This window comes from Fringilla coelebs, assembly GCF_963513975.1.
Source record: "Fringilla coelebs genome assembly, chromosome: 21".
Classification (NCBI taxonomy): Eukaryota; Metazoa; Chordata; class Aves; order Passeriformes; family Fringillidae; genus Fringilla; species Fringilla coelebs.
This window is the reverse complement of record NC_140047.1, coordinates 10,770,732-10,797,870: the sequence shown is the minus strand read 5'-3', so window position 1 is coordinate 10,797,870 and position 27,139 is coordinate 10,770,732. Positions and strand designations below refer to the sequence as shown.

General features: G+C 49.3%; 2 protein-coding genes across 4 annotated transcripts in view; one reads left to right on the top strand and one right to left on the bottom strand.

Annotated features, from left to right (window-relative positions):
* The window catches only part of LHX6 (LIM homeobox 6), a gene marked incomplete at its 5' end in the record, with an annotated part of 17,852 nt that extends 3,240 nt beyond the window's left edge, over positions 1-14,612 (top strand). For all 3 annotated transcript variants that reach the window (XM_084219638.1, XM_084219640.1, XM_084219639.1), the window contains 6 exons: positions 3,586-3,806; positions 5,983-6,083; positions 6,167-6,262; positions 7,453-7,627; positions 8,107-8,210; positions 9,776-14,612. In XM_084219638.1, coding sequence (XP_084075764.1) covers positions 3,586-3,806; positions 5,983-6,083; positions 6,167-6,262; positions 7,453-7,627; positions 8,107-8,210; positions 9,776-9,796 — 718 coding nt within the window. In that variant the 3' untranslated portion in view covers positions 9,797-14,612. The remainder of the gene's footprint in view (positions 1-3,585; positions 3,807-5,982; positions 6,084-6,166; positions 6,263-7,452; positions 7,628-8,106; positions 8,211-9,775) is intronic.
* MORN5 (MORN repeat containing 5) lies at positions 13,985-27,139 on the bottom strand (the record flags this gene model as incomplete). The annotated part of the gene is made up of 5 exons (XM_084219895.1): positions 13,985-14,102; positions 25,344-25,475; positions 26,334-26,445; positions 26,696-26,843; positions 27,093-27,139. The coding sequence occupies 5 exons, from the start codon at positions 27,137-27,139 to the stop codon at positions 14,008-14,010; spliced, it is 534 nt and encodes a 177-aa protein (XP_084076021.1). The 3' UTR covers positions 13,985-14,007.

The following is a 27,139-nucleotide window of genomic DNA, read 5'->3' as shown; positions in this document are numbered from 1 at the left end:
CGGCAGGGCTGGGATCCCTCCCGCTACCCTTGGCAAATTCGCCCCGTTGTCTCTCGGCCACCTCCTGCACCCACCCAGTCCTGGGGGCATCCTGGCTGGCATCTTGCTGATTCCAGCCAATGGAACCTGGTGCGTGGCACGGGTTAACCTGATCCTCGGGAGGCATTTTGAAAATTTTATTTATTATTTGAGGCAGATCAAATGTGTGTGGGTTTTTATGAAGCAAAACAGAAACCCCATCCTGAGGCGTGTGGTCCTTGGAGCCGAGGCAGAGGGAAGGGGCAGTGAGATGCTCTGCACGGGTCACAAGGATGCTCTGCATTCCTCCGACACCGGGGCTGCTGGGGCACGCTGAGGATGAAGGCTGTCAGGCACGGGGCTGTCATGTCACAGCCCCACTGCCCACGGGGAGTGTGATTAGGCCGGCTCTGTGCAAGTGTCCCTTCTCTGTCCCCATGAGGGGCTGTGTAGGTGCTGGCTCTGCCGTGACTCCGTGGCCTCATGTGCGTTTTTAAGCAAATGCTGCTGTTTCCTGTGTCTTGTCAAATAATTACATTTGGCATCTAAGGCTCCAGCGCTCCAAGGAGAACCAAATTAAAATTGGAGCTCATTGAGCAGAACACTGTGTTCCCAGCCATGCAAGGGCTGCTCACAGCCAAGCTCCCAGGGCTCCAGTCACTGGAGGCCCAGCGTGATCCTGGTGTGATTCCTGCTGTAACCTCGGTGGGCAGTCTGCAGGCATGTGACCTTGGGGTCCCTGGCCTGGCCGTGGCTCAGGTGGCCTTCATCCCAGAGGTTGTGTCCCTCCAGGATGATGCTCCTGCTTGGGCAGTGTAAAGGTTCTCGCTAAGGCACCGCCGCTGCTCTGCTGAGGGACTGGGCAGATGTGAGCTGCAGCTGGCTCTGAGGGCTGTGCTAGAGGCTTCCTGCAGGAGGGGACAGGGCCCAGGGGGGCAGGGATGTTTGAGCTGTGCGTGGCCCTGGGTGCCCCTTGCCCTGTCCCCACAGGCAGGGATGGACAGGAGGGCTGAGGGAGCTGTGGCACCTGGGGACAAGCGGCGTGGGAGAGGCAGGATGCGCCAGGGGCATCCTCCCGCCTCTGCTCTTCCTGCACCCCAGATGATGCGGCCGCCCCTGGGGGAGGTGGGATGAGTCTCCCTGGGATGAGTCTCCCTGGGATGAGTCTCCCTGGGATGAGTCTCCCTGGGATGAGTCTTCTCTGGTAACGCTGTCACTTTCAGTCTCCCAGAGTTAACCTTTGGGGAGAGCATCTGCTCACCTGACCACAAACCATGCATGCAGGGCATGAGCCCACGGCTCTGGTAGCGTTTGGTAATGCTGCAGTTTGTGCCACTGTTCTGGGCTTGGACAAATCCTCTGGCTCTGTGTCTCCTGCTACAGTGTGGTCCTGTCCCCATGCCCATCCCTGTCCCTGCCAGGCAGGTGGCAGGAGTCCTGTGGAGCCCCTTTCCTGGAGCTCTTAGGGCTCTCACTGCCCTGCAAGCTCACTGAGCTAAATCCCGTGTTGTGTTTGAGCTGTTATTTGCGGTGCTGATGGTCGGGCCAGATTTCTTGCAGGCATTTCTCTCCCTGTGTTCCTGTGTCCCTGGCAGTGGCGGTCCCTGCAGTGTCACCTCTGTGGGGTGACAGTGGGTGCTGGTGCCTGGCCCCAGCCCTGTCTCTGCTGGCTGCAGTGGTGCTGCAGACACGGGGAGTTGGCCGAGAGCCGCAGGCGCAGCGTCAGTGCTGCTGCTGCAGCTGCTGCAGGCTGTGCAGCCCCGTGCCCGGCTGTGCTGAGCCTCAGCCTCTCTGCAGGTCCTGCTCATGGTGTGGCCCTGCGGGGACAGGGACAGGGACATCAGCCTCTGCCTGTGCTGCTGCCGCGGTCACACAAGCCCCCACGCCTTTCAGCAAACCCTGCCCGAATCCCTGGGCACCGCTGCCAACCTGGGGGTCCTGCCTGCTCCTTAGGAGATGCCTGGGTGTCTCCCCAGAGCCCAGCTGATGTGTGACGGGGATCTGTGACCTCTTCTGTGTGGTGCCTCAGTTTCCCCTGCCCGTGCTGTGCTCCCCTGGCTGGGGTTGGAGCGGGGAGCGGCGATCACCACGTGCCATTAGCTCCGTGCGCCTGCCCCTCGCTTGATACTGTTCAGCAAGTACCACTGTTTACATAGCACATTGTTCAAAGTAATTCAATTTACAGGAATGATCTTTATTTCTAAATAAAAAATTAATACAGTTCTTTTGTTTGTGCGTTTATATAAACGAGCTGGCACAAAGTCAGTTTACAATGTTCCCATCTGAAGTAAATTAGTGAAGTCTCTTAGCTAAGTCTCTGTATAATTTCAGCACAGAAATGTCCTCCTTTTTTTTCTTCTTTTTTGGTCAGCTATGGTCGGGTTGAAAAATTTAGACCCTTCTTTTCCTCCCAAATAGTTTTGCTATTAGTAATCCCGGCACAGGACAGTATTTCCACATCTTGCTGGGCCCATGGTGGGCAGCAGTTCCTCGGTGTGGGGTCGGGCATGGGCAGCGCACTGGGCCTGTTGGCCCTGGCCTGGGCTCTGTCTCTGCCTGTGTGCAGAGCTTGGGCCTGCTCTGGCCACTGAACCAAAGGGTTTGTGCTGTGGGGTCTCTCCTGTCGCTCGCTGTTGTCGTTTCTTGTTGTGTTTTGTGAGAGATGCTGGAGCTGCTCGGGCAGGGCTGCCACTGGCTCTGCTCCCCACTGTGGTAAGGGGCTGGCAGAAGCCCTCGGGAGCTTGAGGTGACAGTGGCAGTGCTGGGGCTGTGTGGGGAAGTGCACTGACTGTGTTGGAGCCAGTGCCACCTCTGGGGTGGCAGAGGAGATGCTCCCTTTTCTCCTGATGCTCCTGCTGCTGTTCATTGCATTTATGATTTCAAGCAGCTGTAGTACCGAGAATGCAGATCTCGAACCTGCCTGGCACCTCATGTCAGACACTGACCTGGGGGTTCAGGGCCATGGGGGCCACATCTGCTGCTCCCTGTGAATCACCTGCCCTTGACCACCTGACAGGAATGGGGGTTTTCACACAATAACCTGGTGAGAGGATCCTGGCTGTCTTGTTTCCTTTTGACTGTGCTGAGCTACCTTCCAGCATAGCTCACTCCAGCACAGTCATCATCCTCTCACAGTGACGAGACCTCCTCCACGGGGGAAAAAGCAGATGTGTGCGCCTGTACGTGTGAGGAGAGCACACATGGTTTGATTTATGGCAGCGGGAGAGAACCAGCTCTGACACAGTTTCCATCCGAGTGTCACACTGGCTGTTATCAAAATAAAAAACCCACGGGCTGGGAAGCTGATTCACAGGGCTGCAGTGAGTTACACCCACTGCTGCCCACACCGCTGCCACGGCACAGGCACTGCTGGGGTGGCCCCACTGCATCTCTGCATGTGGGACTTGGGGTGGTCGGGGTGAGCAATGGGGTCGGCAGCAGGACCTGCACCCTGGCATGGTGCTGCCTGCCCTCCCTGCATGCCCTCACCTGCCTGCCTGCCCTCACCTGTCTGCCCTCCCTGCCCTCCCTGCCTGCCCTGCCCTCACCTGTCTGTTCTCCCCGCAGCCGGTTCGGTACCAAGTGTGCCCGCTGTGGCAGGCAGATCTACGCCAGCGACTGGGTGCGGCGGGCGCGGGGCAATGCCTACCACCTGGCCTGCTTCGCCTGCTTCTCCTGCAAGCGGCAGCTCTCCACCGGCGAGGAGTTCGGCCTGGTGGAGGAGAAGGTGCTGTGCCGGATCCACTACGACACCATGATCGAGAACCTGAAGCGCGCGGCAGAGAACGGTACGGAGCGGGCACCGGCACGGCGTCGCTGAGCCCCGCGCCCACCCTTAGCGCAGGGTGTTGGGGCGGGGTCTGTCGTTGCCAAAAAGGGGTGAGGGGTGGTCCTGGGGGAGCTTGAGCGCAAGGCCCTGGGCTGGCAGAGGGCTCACGGGGTGGGCAGCGCGCTGGCAGCACCTGCGGCTCGTGGCGGACCTGTGTGGGGTGGGCAATGCCAGGGGCAAGTGCCTGGTCCTGCACAGCCTGGAGTGCAGAGCGTGAGGAAGGCACTGGGATTTGAGGCTGTGAGTCATAAATGTAGAAGGTGGGATTGGCAATTGGACAAAACCTTCCCATCATTTTCTACCCGCCCTACCCGTGTGGGGCCGTGCCACTCCCCGCTGGACAGTGCTGTGCCACAGCCAGCCAGCCGAGCCGGTGACACCGGGGTCACGCAGCACTGCAGCTCCTGTCCCTTCCCCAGCCTTCCTCATGGCAGTGCCCAGAGAGATGCTCAGAGGAACAGATTTGTGGGGTTAGTCCAGAGTGGTGCTCAGGCAGTGCCAGGGCCTGCGCTGCGGTGGAAAGTGCTTCAGCACATGGTGGGCACAGGGAGTGACACGCCATGTCCCGGCTCATGCAGCATGTGGAAACCATTAACAACCTGACAGGAAAATAATATGGTTCAGTTTACTGTGTTTGAGAAAGAGGATGGAAACAGAGTGCCCAGTTGGGCTGGGAGGGTCCTGGCTCAGGACGTGGCTTGTGACGTGTTGGTCCATCTGGTCAGCTGCTGCGGGGCGTGAGGGAGGTGATGGGGAGCAAGGATGGAGGGGAGAAGCCACGTGTCCTAGGGGAGCAGAATGGTGTGAGGACAGCAGGGTCTGGCACCAGGGAGTCCTGCAGGGCTGCTGCCCTGGCTGAGGGCTGGGATGGTGAGTTTGCTGCTGCTGCTGCTCAGAACAACCTGCTGGTGTGGGCTGAGCACCAGCGTTGGGCAGTGCTGGGGCACCTGGTGAGTGTCAGGTGTCACTACCTGTGTCCAAGGGGTTTTGAGAAGGGGGTGGGATCACTTTGGAGAGCTGTAGTTGCTGTGGAGTTGCAGGGCCACACTCCCCCCTCCAGTAATTACCCAGCAATTTCTTCTGCACATGAGGTTTTACATACAAGAAAAATAAACAGATGTTGCTGAAGTCAGAGTCCCATTCATCATCCGAAAAGAACAAGTCAAACTATATGAGAAAGTCCTTCAACTCAAGCCAAGACAATCACAGCCCGGTCCAGCTCGGGGAGCGCTGGCCGGGCTGTGCAGGCGCATCCTGGGAGCGGGGCGAGGCCAGCCCTGCTCGCTGCCCTCCCCCACCCATCCCTGCCCCTCCCTCAGCACTGCCCCAGCAGCCAGGCTGGCACGGGCTGCAGCAGGGCCCAGGGAGGAGCCAGGCTCTGGGCACCTCTCTGAGGCTGCACAGCAGCGTGAGCACGGCTGGGCAGGTCAGTGTCCCCCCGGAGTGTCCCCTGGAGTGTCCCCCCAGGATGGTGCTGCTCCTGCTGCTGCTCTGGGACCCAGGAGGAAGGGGAAGGTCAGGGTGCTGGGACAGTTTGGGGCTGGGGAAAGGAGCAAAGAGCCCGTTGAAATGCTCTGAGCAAATGAAAGGACTGATGGAAGCAGTGCCCACGAGGGAAAACGGGGTCACAGGGGGCAGCAAGGGGCAGGAGTGATGGATGTGGGTGAGCCTGGCAGAGACAGGGTCCCTTCCCAGCCACTCCCTGGAGAATGTGGCCAAGTGGTGACCAGGAGTCAGGGCCAGAGGGACATCAGTGCTCACCCTCACACACCACCTTGACCCTCTTCTTGCTGCTGTCTCCCCTTATTCCCTGTGGCCTCCACCACTTGCTGCATTTTTCTTAATTCCACAGTAAACTCTTGGGGAATGGTTGTTTCTCCTTCCCTGTGTGTGGAGGGGCTCAGCAGCCCAGGGCAGCTCCTGGGTGGCCATGCTCCACTCTTTCTGCTCCCACTGCAGCAAGAGGTGCTTTGGCTGTGCCAGGCTGTGATGCCAGAGCTGTTGTCCCTCCGCTGAGGGGATGCCCTGGGTGTCCTACGCTGAGGTGCCACCAGGTGTGGTGTCCCCCAGAGCAGCAGCACGTGGTGGGGCCGGTGGGCTTCTGCCCTGTGCCTCAGAGGACTTCTCCCCTGCAGGCAACGGGATCACGCTGGAGGGGGCTGTGCCCTCGGAGCAGGACAGCCAGCCCAAGCCAGCCAAGAGAGCCCGCACCTCCTTCACCGCCGAGCAGCTGCAGGTAAGGCAGGAGGGCCAGGGGGCCGCGGGGGCCAGGGCTCCCCAGCCTCACCCGAGCCCCTCTCTGCTCTCCTCTCCCCACAGGTCATGCAGGCACAGTTTGCTCAGGACAACAACCCCGACGCACAAACGCTCCAGAAGCTGGCGGACATGACGGGGCTGAGCCGCAGAGTCATTCAGGTGAGGCAGGGACGGGCAGGGGTGGCCGAGCAGGGCAGGCAGGGGGCACATGCAGGCTGGCACCAGCCAGGGCTCACACTCACAGCCCGAGGCTTCTCAGCCCCGGACCTGCAGCATCCACCCAGCAGCTCCGAGCTGCCTCCCTGCCTGCCGGCTCCTCTGCTCCCGCAGCGATGCCAGCGCCGTTCCTTCTCTGTCTCGCTCGTGGGTTTTCTATTTGTTTTTCCCTCTTATGATGCAATGAATCAAAACCCCAACAGCCCCAGCCATCCACAGTAAATCACTGGGTGGGAAAGCTGCTGTTAGCAGGGGATCCTGGAGCACTGTGCTCTGTCCCAGCTGCTGCCGGGAGCGGGAGCTCCCCCGGCAGCCGCCCCTGCCACAGAGGCAGAGTCAGGAGGAATTGGCATTGAGAAGTTTAAAGAAAAAGGAGTTTTGCAGCTCCAGAGGACACTGTGGCAGGGAAGTCCCCACCCCTGATGTGGGAGGAGAGGGCGGGTGGTGCGTGGGGACTGAGAAATGTCCCCTCTGCAGCTCCCAGCTCCCAGACAGCCCAGCTCTGCCTCTTGGTGACGTTTGTACTCATCACTTTAACGTTCTGCTCCCATACTTTCTGCATACAATAAAAACACGAGTGGTTAAAATAAATTTGGAGCTTTCATCCGAGATTGTTTTGCCAATGACACTTTTAAATTTTGTGTGTGAAAATCTGGCTTGAGCCTCTGTTATTGAGATTCTTCATTTAGCTAAAGATCAAGCAGGCTGCACACCGGGTGATTTTTTATTTTGTGGATGTTTTTTAAAGGCACTTTGAACAGGAAACAATTTGTCAAATGCTTAGAGTGTTTCCCTCTCTATGGTCCTGTGTGCTGTGCCTTGGAGAGCTGATCTTCACTCAGTCTTGGAGAAGGTTTTTACTCACAACTATCTTTCAGAAATTAAAGCCTAAGAAACCGATTACCTCTTTAGCATAAAAACCCCTTTCCATATATGTTTTAACTCTAGGATGGAATTCCCAAACTACTCCTTCAATTAGAAGCAGTGAGATATGATCAGAGATCTCATACCTGCTGCTTTTCATTCCTTTTGTAAAAACTTCGAAGAAACACCCACCCGAGAACCCTGGCGAAGGAGCACATTTTAACCCAGCTGTCTCTCAGCTGTCACACCGCTCGCTGCTTTCTTTTCAGGTTTGGTTTCAAAACTGCAGAGCCCGCCATAAAAAACACACCCCGCAGCACACGGTGCCGCCCTCGGGAGCGCCCCCGTCCCGCATCCCCTCCTCGCTGTCCGATGACATCCACTACTCGCCCTTCAGCAGCCCCGAGCGGGCCCGGATGGTGACGCTGCATGGATACATCGAAAGTAAGAGCTGGCGGGGCTGGGGTGGCGGCAAAACCCTCCCGGTGCTGCGGGTGCGGGGATGGTGCCCGTGCTGCTGCTGCTCCTCCTCGTGTCCGATCAGCTTTGCCCTTGGGATTAACTCGTCCCCAGCAAAGTCAGTGCCTGGGTTTCACTGCCTGGTCCTCGGCCCTCCTGAGCTCTCTGTGTCGTGGAGAAGAGGTCTGAGTGTGCCCTGTGGGGCTCGGTGGTCAGTGGTCTCCTTCCTGCTCGGGACAGCAGAGTTGCTTTCTCTGTTCCCAGTGCCAGTGAATGATTTGTGAGTGATGGGCGGCTTTGGTCATGCCTGGACAGAGGTTTTGGCTCTGTGGCTCTTGTGAGGCTTCTCCCATCCCTTGCCCACGAGGTCAGGGCTGTGGCCCTGCCCTGCCTGCTCCCCGCACGGAGGGCTGTGTGCTGTGTTGTTTGCAGTAACAGAGGCTGAAGCCTCTTCTCATCCACAGGTCAGGTACAGTGTGGACAAGTGCACTGTAGACTTCCCTACACTGCTCCACCAGTGCACCTCAAAGCAGACATGGAAGGACCACTGTCTAATAGGGGTGAGAAGGTAAATGTAGTCCCTGCTCCAGGCTCTGGGGCCAACCCTCGCTGTAGCAAAGATTTGTGTGTAACATCATTGCCACCGCCCTCTCCTCAGCATCACTGCTTCTCCATGACCTCCGCAGCTGCCACCCACCCATGTGTCTTCCTGTGGCTTTGGGGGGCCTAGATGTACCCACTGTTGGTCAAAATGGCATCACTGTGTTTTCCCTTGGGCACCCCTCACTGTTGTGACATGCTGGGACTCTTTGCCTGCGTCCACTGAGGACTCTCACATCCTCCTGCCTGGATCCTCCCTGGTTTCCCCTTCCCAGTGCCCTGAGCTCTGTCTGCTCTGTTCCTCAGGCACCTGCACATGTGGTCAGTGTGAGCAGCACCTAGCTGATAACAACGGAGCAGGGGGGACCTCTGGCATGTGCCAACTTCCCAGTTTTCCACGAGTTAACAAAAAAGATTCATTTCTTGTGGATTGCAGTATTGCTTAAAAATAATAACAACTGGCTGTTACAATATCTGAAGCAGGAATGTTATTTCACAATGTCTGGCCAGGAGACAATATTTCATGTTGATATTTTTCTGTTCAGCTCTTACAGTATCTGTTCTAACACACAGCTTATTGGGGGCAAGAATTCTCAAACATGCTGAGGTTTGGAAGATTTTATTTAGGACCCCAGTTCCAGTGACTTCCTTCTGAGGGAACAGTGAGCCTTTGGCAATTCTGAGTAGTTTTAGCTTTTGGCTTTAATGTTTGAAGTTCTCAGCACCTCTCTTTTCAGATCTCTCTATTCTCAGTGCAGCAGCTTATTGAGCTCTGTTTCAATGGGCAGAAGCAAAGATACCTTTCAGTCTAAATTCTACCATTTTGTCATATGTGCCCAGTAAGCTGCAGAGTTTTCAGAAAATATTATAGAGTCCTGGTGCTGTTGTTAGGGAGGCTTCGCTGCAGCAAGCAGCTCCTGATTTAAGTGCAATTACTGGCTCACAGCTGTTGCAGAACAGGGTTCTCAGGACATGGAGCTGCCCCCCAACCAGCTCCTTTTCTAAACAATCTCTTGCATGTTGAATTCCTGAAAACTGAAGTAGCTTTTTTTTTCCTCATATCCAAAAATTTTTAAAAGCAGAGATAGCTGAGATCCCAGGAAAACACATTTCAACGCTGAGTGCGTGTGGGGCAGCCCCACCCTCCTCCGGAGATGCCCAGAGCAGTGAGTGGTGAGAGGTGAGCTGTGAGCAGCCCTGCAGCTGCTTCCCCAGGACCTGCAGAGCAGCGAGGTGCAGTGCTTGAGGGGAGCCCGTGCTGGCCGCTGAGTGAGGCGGACACTCAGGACCGCTGGGCACGGTCTGTGTCCTTCTTGGTAGCTGCTGTATCCCAGAGCAGATGAATGAAGCGCCATTTTTGGGGTTGTGTTTGGTTCCACGGCCGAAGGTGTCTCCTGTCACCCCCCACCTGGGCAGGGCTGGCACTTCCAGAGAGGGTTTTCCTGCCAGGAGCTGGCTGCCGCGGTTCTGCTGCTCCCTGCAGCCGTGGCCGTGGCCGGGGCCGTGCCGCTGACGCTCCCCTTCTCCCCCCAGGTCATCCTCTTCCAGTACTGACCGCGCGGACTCTTCCTCACCTGCCCGTGGCCCTGCCAGCCCCGCTGCCCCTGAGCCGCTGACGGCGCCCGGCCTCGGGAGAAGCTCAGCCCCAGCACTCTCAGCTCCTCCCTCCGAGCAGCACCTCACGCCCGCTCCGATTGCTCCAGCGACACTCTGTGTATGTGTGTGTTGAGTGCACAGTTACATTTTACACTTGTTTCTTGTGGACTTGTAGAATGACCGTGAGTCTCTCCAAGGCAGTGCCAGACACAGTCAAAACTGGTGACTCTGCTGTGCTCGCAAGTCTTGCTCCCAAACCCACGGGAATACGAACGACCCAGGACACGCTGAGTCTCAGGGGGGTCGATGATCGCCTCTGAACACAAAGGAAGGAGGAATTTTTGTGGTTTGGCCTGATTCTCTTTCTGCACCAGTGAAGCAGTTCCTGGACATCCCTCCTTCTTTCCACTCGCATGTGTGAAATCTGAAATTGGCTTTTTGGCTCAGCAACTCGATATATAGACAGACCTTCCTGAGCCAAACTCGCAGGTAGCTGAGACTCCACTGAGTGGAAAACATGATGCCAGCTGGAAATAGGCAGTTTTTCTTCCTCCTCAAAGTGCTTTAGAATCACATGTCCTTTGATCACTCAAAGGTAAGTAAATCTTAGTGTTTTTCCCCCCGTTTTATAGGAGGGGAAGCAGAGATGTCCTAAACTAAGAGGAACCATGAGGGTTGGTGGCAGAGCCAGGTTTAGCACCATGAAGTTTTTGATTGCTGACTTGTTCTTAGAACACTGAATATCTCTCTCCTCTCACAGCCATCTGCCAAATCTTTTTCTTTTTTTTTTTTAAAGTTTTTTACTCTCGTTCTTTATTAACAAGCTACTTTATTTCCTTGGAGTCATATTGGATCACAAATGGGTGATTTCAGAATGTACCTACAGAAAACTCTCAGACAATCCATACTCTGGGACTGGGAAATGCTCGATGGAAGGTGGCCATAAAGGTGTAGAAATGTTCTGCCCTGCTGTGGACTCAAGTTCAGTCAGTGGAAAGAGTTGGGTAGAAACTGGAGCTGAAAGCCACAGTAAGGCCAGCAGGAACCATCACTAGCCAAGTGGACAGCAAGGGGATGGCATCTTCCTTAGTCTGGCAGCACGGCTCTGATCCCCTCTGCCCTCCTGTCTCCCCTGCTGGGGTAGGGCTGTCGGTCCTGCCAGGCCCTGGGATGAGGGTGCATCCCAGGAGAACGGCTGGGCTCACAGGAAGTGCTCACCAGTCTGGCCCCAAGTCAGGAAAAGAACTCCAAAACGATCCCATCCTTCACTGATGGCAATAACGAAAAGTAAACAAGAGACCTCTGCCAGCCCTTCTCAGTTTGCGCCGAGCCAAGAGCAGGTCTGTAACAAAACCTCTCTCCACGCAAGCACATGGGTCTGTCCTGCTGTGAAGTGTCTGTGAGGCCACTCTTCCAAGAATGTGAAAGCCTCCCCTGAGCCACAGCCAGTGAGGGATGTGACTGAGCCCTGCCCGAGGGGCAGGAGATGGGAATCCATCTGTTACACAACTTGTTTGTAACTGGAACTGTAGATACAGTGTTCTCCTCTCCGGGAGCTCCCACATCAATCCAGGTGGGAACAGTCCCACAGCTCTGGCCAGCCCACACTGCCCACGTGGGGAGCCTTCTCCTGCCCGTGTCCCCGAGCTCTGGGTGACACCAGCAGCCAGACACGCGGCTGCACTGAGCCACCAGGAACGCCCCGGGAGCGGCGTGGGGAGATGGGGACCTCTGCTGAGGTGACCACTGAGATCTCTTAGCTTGAGAAGCAGCTGAGAACAACAAACACACTTTGATATTGGTTGGAGCAAATCCACACACACACACACAAACACACACACACACACACCCCCTCCCGTGTGTCCGTGTACTGAGAGTGATGGCACTACCTCGGACAGCTGGGCCAGTACCTGCCAAACTGCAGCCAGCAGCTCAAATCCCAATTCAAAATAATGTTTGAAAGGAGAGAGGGGAATTAAGTCCACAAAATGTTATTGTCACCTCCAGATGTGTGAGTGACCATTTCCAGAGTGTGACCAGTGACAAGGCGCTGCCACACGCCTGACCCTGACCTGACTGGAGCCACCTCTGCAGAGGTGTCCCTTGGGGAGGGACAGTCACCAGTTGCTCCAGGTGCATCCTTTGTGTCCTTTCCACAGCCATGAGGGAAGGGTGAGCGCTCCCTTGGCTGGCTGTTGGTGTTTGTCACCACAGGTTGAGGTGATTGCCGTGCCAGCCTTGAGATGCTCGCGGGGGCTGGGGGGGTCGCTGGGGCCTGACTTTGTTCTCCATTTGTGCTTGCACATCCTAATGACCATTTAGTTGTGGAATTAGTGCCATGAAGGAATGGGTAGTTATTCCATTTGACACAGAAGGAGAGATTCAGGCTGTAACTTGCCCTGACATCCCACAGTCTCTGAGACTGCCACAACTGTTCTGTTGAGGGAGAAAAGGGTTTGATGTGTTTCTCTCTTCTGTCTTGGCAATGCAGTGAAAGGGAAGCTATGAAATTTGTATCTGCTAAATACCAACTTGATCAGAAAAGCCCCACTTGGGAATGTCCTGGATACCCAAGGGTCTGTAAGCAGTGCCACGGCAGGGCCGAGGGAATGTCAGTGTTTCTCTCCAGGGATGTGGGCTCACCACAGACTGTGCTCGGGGCACTTCCCCCCATAAGTAGCCAGGAGCAGCTTTGCTAATTCAGAAATCAGGCTCTGTTTATATTAAGCCCAAATTGTTTGCAAAAACTGGAAGCAATTCAGCTTGTGCAGTTTTAGAGCTAATTATGTGTATGGAAAATACTCAACTGTACCAAGAATGTAAGAAATCTTCTAATTTATTCAATACATTGTTTCACAACATATTTCACACTGACTGTTGCCACTGAACCAAACCTTATCTCAGGTCATTTGCATTCATCTCCTGTCTGTGGATTAAAAAAAAAAAAAAAATTAAAGTCATTCTCATTTTCTTAGTTTATTCAGTAATTGCCAGATGGGTTCTGGTGCAGCAATGCAGACTCCACGCACTAAACTTTTCCAGTTGCTATTTACAAACCCTTTTGCAGACAGAATCCACTGAAGACAGCCAGTGAAAGGCTCTTCACTCCAGTTTAACAAGGTGACTAACAGAGCTCGGCTCTGGGAGTGGGATGGTTTCAGGTTTTATCACCAGTGATTTTTCCTGGCTCATGCTGGTTAGCCCAATGCCCGAGCTAAAGGTGCTTACAGAACTCACTCGTTGGGACAGGGAGTGGGAACCAATCCTGCACCACTATCAGTGATTTATCTGTAGGATGCCAACTAAACACCAGTTTTATTTCATCTGCCAATCATTTTGTTGTAGCATGTTGCAATTCTGCATGTCTTGGCTACAATGGTTAAAAATTTTTTTCTCTGAATGAGTGGACAGTCAAGACTAATATTTATTTTAAAAGAGTAAAACAAAATTGTAAGCACTTTTTGTAAAACCAATGTCTGTTTTGTTACATACTTTTAATGTTGTGCTTTGTAAATGTCTTATTTGTGTAATAAATAAAGTTAATGCAAGTAGAAGTGCTGGCACTTACATCCAGAAAATGATGTAATTCCATTTTATTTTATTTTTAAATACTTTCTGGCTTACTAATCAAGCAGCAACCCACCCAGTTTTCCTCTTTTATTATTTTGTTAAACTCTGGCTTCAGGAGAGTTCAACAAACGTTCGTAGTAAATGGATATAATTTCCTAGTTAGCAAACCCGTCATTAAAGAATACCTCTGGTGTACATTATTACAATGATCAATCAATATCAAAGTACTGAGCAAAAAGAGAGGAAAGGAATTCACCAGGACAGCTAACTAAAATCTGGGAAAATAATGTTGATTAAGATGGATTTGAATGACTTCAACACCGAATCTGAGGCACTCTTTTTAACAAATTGTTTTCAGGCTTAATAATGTTTATACATACTACACTGCACACCTCTCAGGAATATTATTGTGAGTACAGTTGGCTTTTTTGCCGTGGCTTTTGCTCAGCATGACTGATTAAATGATTATTTCCATTTTTCTTTGAGCTGACAAAGATGACAGAAAGATTATATTCCTGTCGAGGGAAAGGGTGAGACAAATCCACGAGGACAAATTGCATTTATTGTGAATCAGATTACCTGCTTTGCTGGAATACTGTCTAGGAGAGGCTCTGTGATGCTTTCGGTTCCTCCTCAGCTGTTAAATCCCAGGCTTTCCGGCAGGTCCGAAGGATCCATTCATGCTCATCATCGTCTGAAAGGGAGAGAAAGGAACCTTAAATATCCCTGTGTCAGAGCTGCTCCTTGCACCCCTGGCCTCCAGTCAAACAAGCCATTTTTCCCCTGAAAAATAAATCCATTTTTTGAACATATCTTAGAACACTTTTTTTTGTTGTTGCCGTTTGTTTAAAAGATCGTGTGCTGTTGTGTGGGAATTTGTCAAGGCAGGAGGTGCTGGCTCTGTGGCAAGGACTGATTATTCATCTGTTTGATAGCTTGGGTGAGCCACGAGATTGACATGTAGAGATTTTACATTTTACCTATTTGGGCAAAATACGCAGGAGAAATGTTGAAACTATCAGAAATGAAGATAGGCATTTTGAAAATACTCTGGCTGTGTTGCTTGTTGGTTTATAAAAAGTGAAGGTAAAGAAAAATTGTCAGTAAAATCCCAGGTTCTTGTCTTGGGGCTTTTCTTTCCATGCTGTTTCTGAGACATGTGTTGTGGCAGGTATTGATAAGCTGATGTAGTGGCTGAGAGATATTTTAGACCAACTCCTGTGTCCCTTGTTAGTATTCATGTCTGTCGTATTTATTCTGAGAGCATAATGACAGTGTGGAAAGAAAATAAAAGCAAAGACAATGTAGAAAAAACAACTGACCAGCAAAGTTTGAATAGTAATTTTCTGCATGATTTACAAAAAAATAGCTTGGTGAATGTTAAGTTGTGGCTTCTTAATTTCAGGGATTTATATTGTCTTGTCTCCAAAAACTGTTCTGCAGCCTTTTCCTTTGTGTTTGTGTAGGAGAAAAGAGATCTGTGTATTAAACCAGGAAAAACAAACTTCAAAAAGCCTTGGGAAAAAAAAAATCAAAGTATTACTTTCAACAATACCTGTATTTATTTTTATATAAATGAAATATATTCGAGCTGCTTCTTGTGTTTACCACCGTCTTAACAAATTCATATTAGCTGCTTGTGATGTGAGTAAAAACCTAAATTTGGAGGGTTTGTGGCAGCCCTTGTTACCTACGAGAGCAGGTGACTGGGAGGAGGATGGAGCCGAGGGGCTGTGACCCCTGTGACCATCACGGGTCCATTTTTTCACCCTGCTGAGCACCCTGCCTAGGCAGGTCAGACAAAATGGAGAAAGAAGCATGTTGCTTCTTCAGGAGTCAGATTTTCGGGGAGATCTTTTGGTTGTGGAGTTGTACCTTTATGCTAAAGTGACAGAGGAGCATTGAAATGCAAAGGGGAGGAAGGTGCTGGGAATGAAGCGTTAAACTGAGAAGTTTCCAGAGGGGTATGTGACAGATTCAGATGTACAAGTTTGGGGGTTAATCCTACTGACTGTGATGGCTTATTGAATCAAGCTTTGTCTTTTCATTTTTCTTCCCCCATTTTTTTTCATGCTGGCCTCCCTTTTCTGTCGCTGCTGGCCCAGCAGCTGGGTGCACACCCTGAGGTGCTGCTCACACCCAGCTCTGCTGGCACCCTGGTGCAGGCAGGAATGGTGGCAAGGTGCTTGCTTTAATGACTGCAAAATAGTCATCATTTGGATGAAATAGCTAAGTTCAGCTCTTTCTGTGTTTCACTGATTTTTTTTATTCCTCAGAGATCCACAGATCCATAACAAAATATCCTGTTAATGGCACATTTCTAATTTGGGTGTAAAGTAGGTGAAAATAGATGCTGAAAAAAATATGCTAAAAGGGAAATTAAAAACATGAGCACAGAATCTTGCTTAAAGACCATGCAATTCTCACAGGCAGATTCCACGGAGGGCTGCAGCAGGAATGCAAATGTGGTCCTTAAGCTTTCTTAAAAACAACATCCAAGCCATAATCAATGTGCTGGCTTTTGTTCTATGCACTAGGTGTTGGAGATGGGACCACGTGAGCCTGTGACAGATATTGTCCACTCTGTGTGCCTCTGTGGTTTTAGCTGGAATTGCCTTAACTAAAAAAAAAACGATAGTTGAACTGAGCTTGTAATAATTGCATATAAAGGAAACTTTTGTCTGTTTCTGTCATGGTGAAGGAATAAGAAAACTTAGAGATGCTGTGCATCACCATGTCTGGCTGGCAGCTGGGCACACCTGGCTCACCTGAGTGCTAAATAACCAGCCTCAGTCTGACTGAGCCCTTGGCAGCTCTCACTCAGCTGAGCATCAAGGGCTTAAGCACAAAGAAGGGCAGATGCTAACTTGGCTTCACAGGTTTCCAGCACACCCTCGGTTTGCCCAGACTGCACTCTGGGATTTCCTGGGCTCCTAGGAAAGCACCCGGGACAAGTCACTCCAAGGACCTTGGCCCTGCCAGACTGACTCCAAAATCTCTTGGTTTGTGCAGTGATCTGAGCCTGTGCAAATGAAATACACGTTCATGAGCCCTGCTTAACCTGCGTGGAGTTTAACCAGATGGAAAAACTGAACGAGAGATGGGAATTTCAACTTTGAGCCTGAAAAGGAAATATAGATGGGATGACTCAACACGAAGTAAATCCCCAGAACTGCCATCCAGCCCGGTGTGATGTACAGCTGCTCCTCGCTCTAGGTAAGGGGAAAGGAAAGAATTGGGCCAGGCTAGGAAGAAGAACCACAGCCCAGGGATGAGAATGGCTCCAGGGCTGGCTATGGGAGAGGAGGCAGGGAAATATTAGAATGTAAAGAGTTAAGCTATGGTAAAACATACTTTTGCTACACTAAAGAAGACTGGTTGATAATTACTGTAGTTTTAGGGCTATTTGAATCAGTGCAGCTGCAACCTCTTCAGTAGTAACCCCTGAAACAAGACAAACTGGGTTTATTGTACTGAACAAGTCTTAAAGCTCCTCCCTGATTGTTAGTAATTGGCAGCAATGGACTTAACAGCCTCTTGACTACCCTTTTTACACTCTACCTGACTGTGCAGCTAACAATTTAAATCACAGATGCCGATCCTTCTTTGTGGCAGCTGCTTGTTAACTACACGTTCCTCTTTTTCTGCCACTGGCTGCTTCCATAACCCTGCAACACCAGGGTTAGATTGGAGAATCACATTTCATCAATATTTAAAATGGAATTAAACCTTGAAGTTTGATTAATGCTACCAGATAGTGAGTTGTAATTACTATTTTGCAAATTACAATTGTTTGAATATGTTAATATGATTGTCTAAGCACATCTTCACCTTCAGAAGTAATTTTCCTTTTAAAAAAGATTTGAAAAAAATACAAACTCTTTAATCAGTGCTAAATTATCACCCTGTGCACAATTAGGTAGAATGGGGTTCTTCGTGTGGTGTGCTGAATTTTGTGTCAGCATATTTATCTTTAGAAGTTTATCCAATTTTTTAGATTCTCCTCAGTAGAATAAACAGTGATGGAACAGACTTTGCTGAAAGAGGACTGACCATGCTGGTGTTTGAAGGTAAAGGGAAAAAGCTTTGTCTGAGCATTTCACTGCAATCTGGTGTATCCCTGTGCAGTTAGTAAATGTTACCCATTTTATTTCTTCCAAAGTCAGTGGAATATTATCATTATTATAATGACATATTATTGGAATCTTGAAACTGAAACAGCAAAAATCGTAATGGATGGGCTCTTGAATTATTTCCTTGTGTCTCAATCAAAAATGAGATCAGTTTCTAGCACCCACTAAATATATCTTGAATATTGTGGGTGAGCTCCTCAGCCAGCCCACACTGGGACAGCTCTCTGTCATTTTGGTGATTAATTCAGGCTGTTCCCATTGAGCAGGCAGAGGCACAGGGAGCCACCTGCACGACTGGTCCCAGCAGCAGGCAGAAACAGCACCAGCCCACAAAAGGTGATGAAGCAGGGTGGAAGTGTCCCGAGCTCCTGCTGGACACTGTCACCCAACAGGTCACTCTGGGAGCCTCTTCAGGTAAACAAGACCCAGCTAAAGATGAGGCTGTAATGTGTTCCTCTAAGTAGCCCATTTCAAAATTGGTTCTTCTCATCAAATATTGCCTGGTAACTTTCTGCCTTGTTTTGGGGGGCTTTAGGAGAAGCTCCAAATGTTGGCAAAGTCCAAACAGGTGTCACAACCACTGTTAGGTGTATTCCACAGTGAGCTCAAAGTGCAGCCCACGTAAATCAGTGGATTTCTGCTCTCTGCAAAATGAAACCACTTGCCTCCTTTCCAATGTGCAGGCTAAAAGTAGTGGCAGAAGAGATTTCCCCAAATACCACACTCCAGATTTATCTCTCAGCTGGGATTAGAAACAGCTGAAAATTCAGGGTGGCCTTGCTTCAGGGTGCTTCCAAGGGATGACATGAGAACACACTGTAATTTAGGTGCGTTTAATCTTGCTATATTAAATGCATATTGCAAAGTTTAGAATTATTTGCTTTTAACTATCATGTTTCTGTGTTGCTTATGGAAACCTCAGCTGTGAGAGGCTTCTGAGGACTCTGCATGCTTAGGTGCCTGCCATGGCACAGAGCTGAGGCTGACAGCAGTATTGTCATGGAGGCTTCTCTTAACTATTGCTTTCCCAGGAAAACACCTAGAGGTTTGCTAAAATTAGAATACCCAGTGGTTTGAACAGGGAAAAAACGGCATTGTTCACCTTTAAAACCTTGCCTGACTGTGTTAGGTCTTGGCAGCTGTATGTGTTCCTGATGTCTCAGAGGCTGTGCACTCTGAAATTCAGATCCAGGCTCCCTCCCCTGCCCAGGGCAAGCTGGGACCAGATGTGAGTGGGTGCCAGCCCTGTGTGTGCCCTGTTAGAGCCCAGGAGGGGAGGCAGAAAGTGAGATGGGAGTGGGTGCCAGCCCTGTGTGTGCCCTGTTAGAGCCCAGGAGGGGAGGCAGAAAGTGAGATGGGAGTGGGTGCCAGCCCTGTGTGTGCCCTGTTAGAGCCCAGGAGGGGAGCTGGTGTCCCTGGGATGTGCCCCCACTGGCACAGGGAGCACTGGGAGCCCTGGCACAGCCCAGGCCCAGCCCTGCCCAGGGCTGCCCACGGTTTGAGGGATGTGTGTGGATGGTCTGTGTTTACAACACACCATCCTCCAGCAGCAGCTGAGCTTCCTCCCCGTTTGCAGAGCGCCAAGCACACGCAGCCCATTGTAAACAACAATATCACCGAATTCTTTCACATCCCTGACTCCTCCCAGCACCCGCAGAGCAGTTCATCATGTTCTTCCACTGCACAATCACAATGCCCTGTGATAGCATCTCAGCCAAGGGCTCTGCCTGGCACACCCCTTCCATTTCCACTGCCCCCCCCGGGTCCCTAGCACCCCTTTCCTCACTGCACCTGACCCCACCAACATCAAGGCTGGCAAGAAAATGGAAAATACGTTTTCAATTAACCTTTGCTTCCACCCACAAATTCTCACCCTTCCATTCTCTTTTAATTACTGTCATCCCAAAATGGCCCCCAAATGAACTTTCCATCTCTTGTAAAAGTTGTTTTCACACGAGCTGTATATCGAATGTAAGTGCCTATAAGAGTGTGTGTAACCTATTTAATGGATTCACAATAGGATGGTCAGCACCCAAACAAAGGTGTTATTCTTGGCATGCCACTCTTTGGAACTGAAACTTCCACAATTTTCAAAAAGATAAGGCCAGGAAACCAGAAGGAACAATATATCTGCAAAAGCTAAAGCTACTGAAATTCCTGTAGTAACTTCCATCATGATGCAAATGTTAATATTATCACTGCTGGCTATAGCCTGGAATGTAAATTATTCATAATCTATTTTGCTGAATGAAGGATGTTTCAGATTAAAACATGTAAGCCAAATTTAATCTAAAAATGTGCTTGGTTGCTCAGATGAGAAGTCTCCAAGTATCTCTGTCTGTCACCTGAGCAGATTTTGACACTGTGAAAGACGTATATATGGATTTTGCAATGGCATCCAAAATGTGCTTGATCTTCACACATTTCTATTTAAAAAGGTACAAAAAGAGCATATGATGAGTAGGAAAATTAGCCTAACATTTTTTAAAGTGTTTAGGGTAGAGTAAGGAAAAAAAAAAAAGGGGGTAAGAAAACCCCCTGAACTTCTCATAGGAGTCTGGGAGTGTCATTTGAAATGAAGTGGACTCAATTTCTCTCTGCCATCTTCACTGCTCAGCCCTTGGCCTTGCCCACTCAGCAGTCCCACTGTGATACCTGCCAGGGTTCTGCCTCTCCTCCTGCTGAGATCTGGCTCCTCAATTAATTTATTTGTTAAGCATTGAGGACTATTTAGATCCAGAGCTCTGACACTGGAACAAAATCCATCTAACTAAAAAAATAATAAGAGGTAGATAAGTGACACTTTGAAGATCCAGATCAAAGAGTTATAATACAATTTCTGACCTGCTTCTGGATGTAATATTTTTCAAAGCTTTTGGCTACCACAGAGTCTGGGAAGCAAGTACCAGAAAACTGGAATTGTATGAATGTGGCTAAAAACCTATGTCCTGGAACTAGATCCAAAGGAAAAAGGTATGTGGGAGATGGAGGAGACAAGACCAGAAGGTGAATTTGAGGGTGAATTTGTAGGTAGCTCTGTAAAGCCTTGTGGGCAAAGAGAAGAAGCTGAATGCCATGGCAGAAAGAGAAAATATTTTTTTGCAGTGGTATTTTGGAGGAATATGAATCAAAGAGGCCCGAAGGAGGAACTAGCAGTAAAAAGGACAAGCACTGCAGCTGTTGCAAGAAAAGCAGAGGGCTACTCACATTCATATGCTCTGCTTGTGTAAATGGAGAGCAGCATTGGCTCTCTGCTTTACAACCCTGCTTTCAGAAATAAGTTTGTCAGCCAAAGTAAAGAGAAAAAGATCAATGGATTGCAATAAACGGCATTTAACATAAAAATGAGTAAAATTTACAATCCAGTTAACTTGTTAAATGTTACAAAATCAGCAAACAATAGACACAATTTGTTTTGTTCAGAGCCCAGAGGTAGAGACCAAATCCTCTAAATTAATTTCTGCAAAAGCTGGGGTTTTTTTCCAAACAGGTCTGGATCCTATTCGTTGTAGAATATACTGATTACCAACTATTTTTAAGAGCTTTACACAAACATTATTTCTTTTGTTGTGTGAAATGCAGAATCAGCCATCTGGCAAATGCCCCAGAGCTAAAATCTTTTACATGACATATAATTCAAAATGATTAAATATACAACAGAAAATAGCTATAGCATTGCACTTAAAATAGCATGAACTTTTACTGCCGATCAAAACTGATTTCTTTAGCCTAACAAGTATCCAAAGAACAATTATTTGAAGAGCTTTTAAGAGTTTCAATATGTAGGAACTAAACCTCATCTAAATTCAGTATCTTAAGTCAAATAAAAAAGAAACAAATGTACAAAAGATTAAATGGTCCTGCCTTATAAGTAGACATTTAAATCTATGGGAAGCTAAATTCATTCGAACAAAAATACTATATTCCCTGTGTATGTGTATTGCTGGGGCTTTCCTCTCCTTGCTCAGGGCATCTGCCAAAACAACTCGTGCATTCTTAGGCAATGACATGGGGACTAGCCTGGAATCAGGCTGTTCATCCCCTCCCTCCATCATCAGAACGGGCAATTTCAAAGAAGAACAGGGAATAAAGCTCTGTGCATGATCCCTCAGTGCAGTCAATCTTTTTTCCTGCACTGCAGTTGACTCGAAGTTAAATTTGCTGTCTTTTTTCCAGAAATACTCCAGGCCTGAAAAATTGCCAGGTCCTCATCCCACACCCAATTCTCCAGTAGTTTCTGAGAAAGAGCACGCAAACATCTGCATGTATTTGGGGTACATGAGGGTAGGTATAGAAATATTACCCTGAGCGATTATTGAGTGGTTATGGCTGTTTCTCAACTGCATTTTTCAGACAAGTCAAAGTCTACATTTCCCAAAAAGCACTTGGTGCAAGTCAGATCTGAGTTGTGAGGGGAAAAAAAAAGTCCGAATGTAGAGATTTCTCTCATGGATTTGTGTACTTGGATAAACCTGAAATGGTTGAACACACCATTGCTGACTGTCCAAAATATTTGTGCTTCTCAGTTCTTTCAGACCAAGCATGAGATCCCCATCCCAAGGTATGAGCAAACCCTAAGTCTGTGATTAATAAGGCTTAGAATTAAAATGGCTTTGCCCCCTTGCCTGGGGAGTGGGGCCAGCCTCACAACCTCAGAGTTCTAACCCCAGACTTCTCTAAACTACACGAAAATAATGTTCTTGAATCTTGACCTTTTCAGCTCATAATGATTCCTGAAGCAGCAGGATTTTCCCTGCTGCTTTTCACGAGACTTTCAGCCTTGTAGAAATACTGATTGCTGGCTGGCTTGGGACTGCAGCACCACCAAACCCCCTCTTAATAAGACACTTGTCCTGGTCTTCCAGGCCTAATCCTGCTCTTAATTCAGTTCCCTGCCTGAGCTCTGAGTGAAAAGGCAGATTTTGTGTCTTTCTGCTCTTGATTTATAGGAAGAGGTATAAATATATTTCAGGTAATACTGACTGCACTACAGGAAGCTCCCCTATGCACCATACTAATTAAACCTGAGGAAGAAATATGGAAATACTAGAATAAATATTCTCATATTAGAATGAGGAAAAGCGTGTTTTATATTATTTAACCCATCCCTGTGAAAACCACAGGAAAAACAAGGCAATTTTCATCAAAAATATCTTTGCTTTTCATCAAGACAGGTGACCCAGGCAATCTGCTGAGATCTTTTCCATCTCAGTATAAAAAATTCCCTGGTTTTGATGGTATTTTCTCTCTGAAAGTTATAGGCTTTTCTGATATTCAGTGGACCTAAAATCTGACTGTCACAGCTCTTCTTGTACCTCTCTGCTTTGCATTAAAAATAATGTCTTGTAGTTTCTACTTTTCACTGAAAACCTGGGAAATCTTCCGATCTTTCTATTGACCGAACTCTGTTACAAAGGTGCCAGGAGTCCTATTTCTGGGGGGGAAAAAAGGCATCCTCCTGGTGAAACAGGAGCCTGGTCCTGATATCTATTAAAAATAAACAAGGTATCTTCTTACAAATGAGCCTTCCCATTCTTATTTATGTGCTCAATTTTGCGTACTTCGCAATACTGGCAAAAAGAAAAGCCTGAAGAACACATGGAGAATCAGGAGAAATTTGAGCATCCCCAAGGAAACAGAGGTTTAGGGACGGAGTAATAACTGCGAGGCCGTGATGAGAATTTGGAAAAGTTTGCTAGATAAAAACTCTAACAAAGCTGCTGCTGTCATTTCATTCCCTGGGCCTGCCGATGTTTTCTCCAGGGGCCTTTGTGCTGCTCCGGCAGCGAGAGCTCTGCGAGCAAACGGGGATCGGAGCTCGGAGCGAGGAGAGCGGGGCTGGCCGGGGCTCCCTGGGCTCCCCATCCCCTGCTCTCCCCGGGGCCGTGCTGCCAGCCAGCCCAGGAGCTCCCAGGGGGCTGCTCTGCCCTGTCTGGAGCTGTGCCGGGCCGTGCCGGGCTCAGGGATCCCGCAAACAGCCCAGAAAGGATCGGCAACGGCTTTGGAATAGGGCCGGGGTGAAAGGTGAGCGCCGGAGGGTTCTGGAGCCTGCTGCCAGGGCTGAGGAAGATAGTGTCATTTTGGTAAACCTGTCAAGCTGTTGTAAGAACTTCCTGAATGCTTCCTACCATCTGCTTTTGATGCTTTCAAGACTTGGCTGGAAGCCTGGAGGTTTTCCTGCTCTTTCCTGCCCAACCTATAATGGAGTAATTCTGGATCTGTTCCCTGTCATCTCAGCTTCTTCCTCAGTTTCTTCTGCTTACAGCTGGGGTGTTTTTTGAAATTTTTTTCTTCTCTTTGCTTCGGTGGCCTTGTGCCCTGAATCATCTCTCCTGGGGCGGCCGGAGTTCCTCTGATGTTGAACAAGTGCCGGGCTTTTCAATTGTGTTCATGTTCTTGAGAGGAAGGGTCTGGCCTACATGACACATTCCTTCTTCACCCTCACATCAACAACCCGGACTTTGTGTCCAGGCCCGGCCGCACCAGGCCCATCTCCAGCGCCCTGGCAGGCCGCACGCTGCGCCGCCGCCGGGCCGGTATTGATTGGTATAATTTGAGATAAATGTCATAAAGGACAATGAGTTCAAAGAACGGATTAAAAAACAATAAATTGAATTCCAAGGCGTTCCCTCCTGTACTAATCTGTGTAGGTTCCTGTGTTTTTGGAAAGCATGTTGCTTATCTTCCTCATCAGTAGGCCCACTGCATTCCAGCATTTTGGATCAATGCCATTTGTAATAATCTAGATCAGTTTTTATTCAACGTTTATAAAACAGGCCATGTATCACAGGGTATATTTTATAGCAGATGGTATCTCCAATTCATTTTACCCCTCCCCACTTCCCTCCTCCAGTATCACAGTGCACACTCACAAAAGCTCTTGAAAGTAGAGCGGAGCAGAATTTTTTTACAACAAATAGTAAATTTGCTGAAAAATGGAGTTTCCAAGCAACAAAACTGTTAAACTGTAGCACACTGAAAATGAAATGCTCTGTTTTCTAGGAAAAAAGAAAAAGAGGTTTTGCAATTTGGACATTTGAAGAAAAAAAAAAAAGGGAAAAGCAGGGTGGCTGGCTGTTTTCAGAAATCAGTTTCATTTTAAAACCCTCTGCACTGAAAAGGTGATAAACACAAAGATTAAATAGCCAGAACACAAAGTAGGATTTTTTTCAGGTCAGATTATATTCTTCTACTTATCCCAGTGTCAACTGTTTGGGGATCTTCTGTGGCTTTTAATTTGAAAAGTTTCTCTTTTGACTTGGTAAGAACTAATTTTCCCCAAAGTTTATTAATTTGAGGACTTATCCATGTATTTGCCAGACTCTACTCCAACACAGCTCTCCAAGGTGAAGGTTTCCTTTCAGGAAGGTAAGACCCAGACTCATTTTAATAAACTGGACTATTCCAGCATGTAGAGATAAGCACATGCTCAGGCACTTTGCTGCTTGACAACATGGAGCTGTTCAGCTTTGAGGATCAGTGATGTGCCCCTCACAACCACTCCCTTGCTTGAGATCATAACAGGAGAGACTGAAGATTCTTCTGAGATTAACATACCAAATGGTAATAGAACATATTTATTCATATATGCTTGGGAATACTTCATTGTAATTTTGCAAAATATGATTTGTACAGCTCTGGGGATACATAAATCACTGATAAAATAAATAAGTTGAAGATATTTCAGCTCAGTGATAATAGAAGCAAGTCATGGAGTTGTTTATATTTTGGCTTTAATCAGGCAGCCTACAAGATATAATAAACCCTTATTAGCTTACCTTGCAGAAGAAGTTAAATCATACCTGCATTTCTCAGAAACTTGCGTTTGTAGTCAACAACTATTCTGGTTTTAGGGTTATAGAATCCATCACCACAGTCATAACAACCTTTTGGGATTATTTTGGGAGGATCCAGATTTGTAAGCTGAGCAATGCCTGAAGGGGAAAAACAAGGTTTGATTTTTTTTTTAATTTATGCCTTTGATCAAGATAGCTAACAAACATCTCCATGGTATTTGCTATAAAAATAACACAGTTACCTCACAATAAATTTTGTAAAACATTTAATCAGTTTTGCAGATGGGGAAAATGAAAATGGAAAAATGCACACACAAAGATTGTGTGATAAAAAACAATCACTTTGATTTCCTCATTCACAGCCCTGTGATTCAGCCCACCAAGTTAACATTACAAGTCCAACTCTAAAATCCAAAAAGGGGCCAGGAGAGAATCGCTGGCTTCACAGAACTCCATGTCATCACTAAAATATTCTATGTATTGTGTGTATTAAATTACAGATTTCACTCAATTTTTTCCTTTATAAACCCACCTTTTGACTAAAATAAAGAACATTATAAAAGTCTTCAGCAAAAACATTGACTGAACACTAACATCTCTTTTGCTATCTTCTAAAAAGCTACGTGGGGCAGATGCTTGAAGCTTCATTTGGTGTCCTGGATGCAGACTAATTGCTTTGGCTCGACTTCTCTGTATCAAAAGCACCCTGCTGAGGCAGTGAGGGTGAGTGGTATGAAAGGGTTAATCAGGATGTCAAAAGCTGCAGATGATAAAGGCCTGTCCTGCCCCAGGAGACAGCTGTGGGTGCAGAGCTGCACCCCAGGCTGTGCTGTGGAAGGTGCTGTCCACATTCTCCTGGCAGCATCTCAGGCTCGTATGAAATTAGCCAGAGCATTTCTGCTCCACGTTACTCATGTAGCTGAATTAATCTTTCTTAAGCAAAGTTGTTAGTTTAATTCCTTCCAGACTCTCAGGATCGCAAATGCAATTTAGTACCTGGTGGTTTAAAACCAGAGCAGATTTCTGTATAGAATCTTCTGTCGTAGCCGTCGCAGTAAAGCCATTTTTCCTCCTCGTATTCGAGACCATCTGTAAAAGTGTATTTCCCCTGCAAAACACGTTTGAGCGCAGAGTTAATAAACATGATGGATGGACGGAACCGAGGCCAGGTCGCACCGGCAGAGCCGCAGCAGGGCCAGCGCGGCTCCGCTCGCCTTTTGTCGGGAATCCCGTCTGCGGTGCCAGCAGCCTCCCCCGACCCCCCCGAGGGGTCAAACACCGCCCTGGCTCGGCAATCCGCGCGTTTCACCCCAGGCTCTGCCAGCGGAGCCCCCTCGGGGTGCAGCCCCCGGCCGTACCTGCGTGGGCCGCCCGCGGTCCCAGAGCGCCCGGTACGCGCCGCCCGTGTGGCGCCGCAGCTCGCCCTGCCCGTGGAACATCCCGTCCCACAGAGAGCCCCGGTACTCGGTGCCCATCGGCAGCGTGTAGTAGCCGAATCCTTCCATCCTGGAAGAGATGGCGAGGGTGGACGGTGGCAACCCCGCGCCCCCGGGTCCCACCAGCCCATCTGCAGTGCCCGCGACTCCCCCGCCCTCCCGGTGCCCCCTTGCCCTCCTCGTCCCCTGCGAACCCCTCTGTGCCCTCCGTCTCCCGCGCTCCCCCCCGCCCTTTCCCGCACCCGCCGCTTCCACCCGCCCCCGGCACCCCCCGTGCCCCTTCCCGGTGCCCCCGGCACCCCGTTGTGCCCGGCCGCACCTGCCGCGCATCACTCCCCCCAGGTACCGATCCCCCACCAGCTCCAT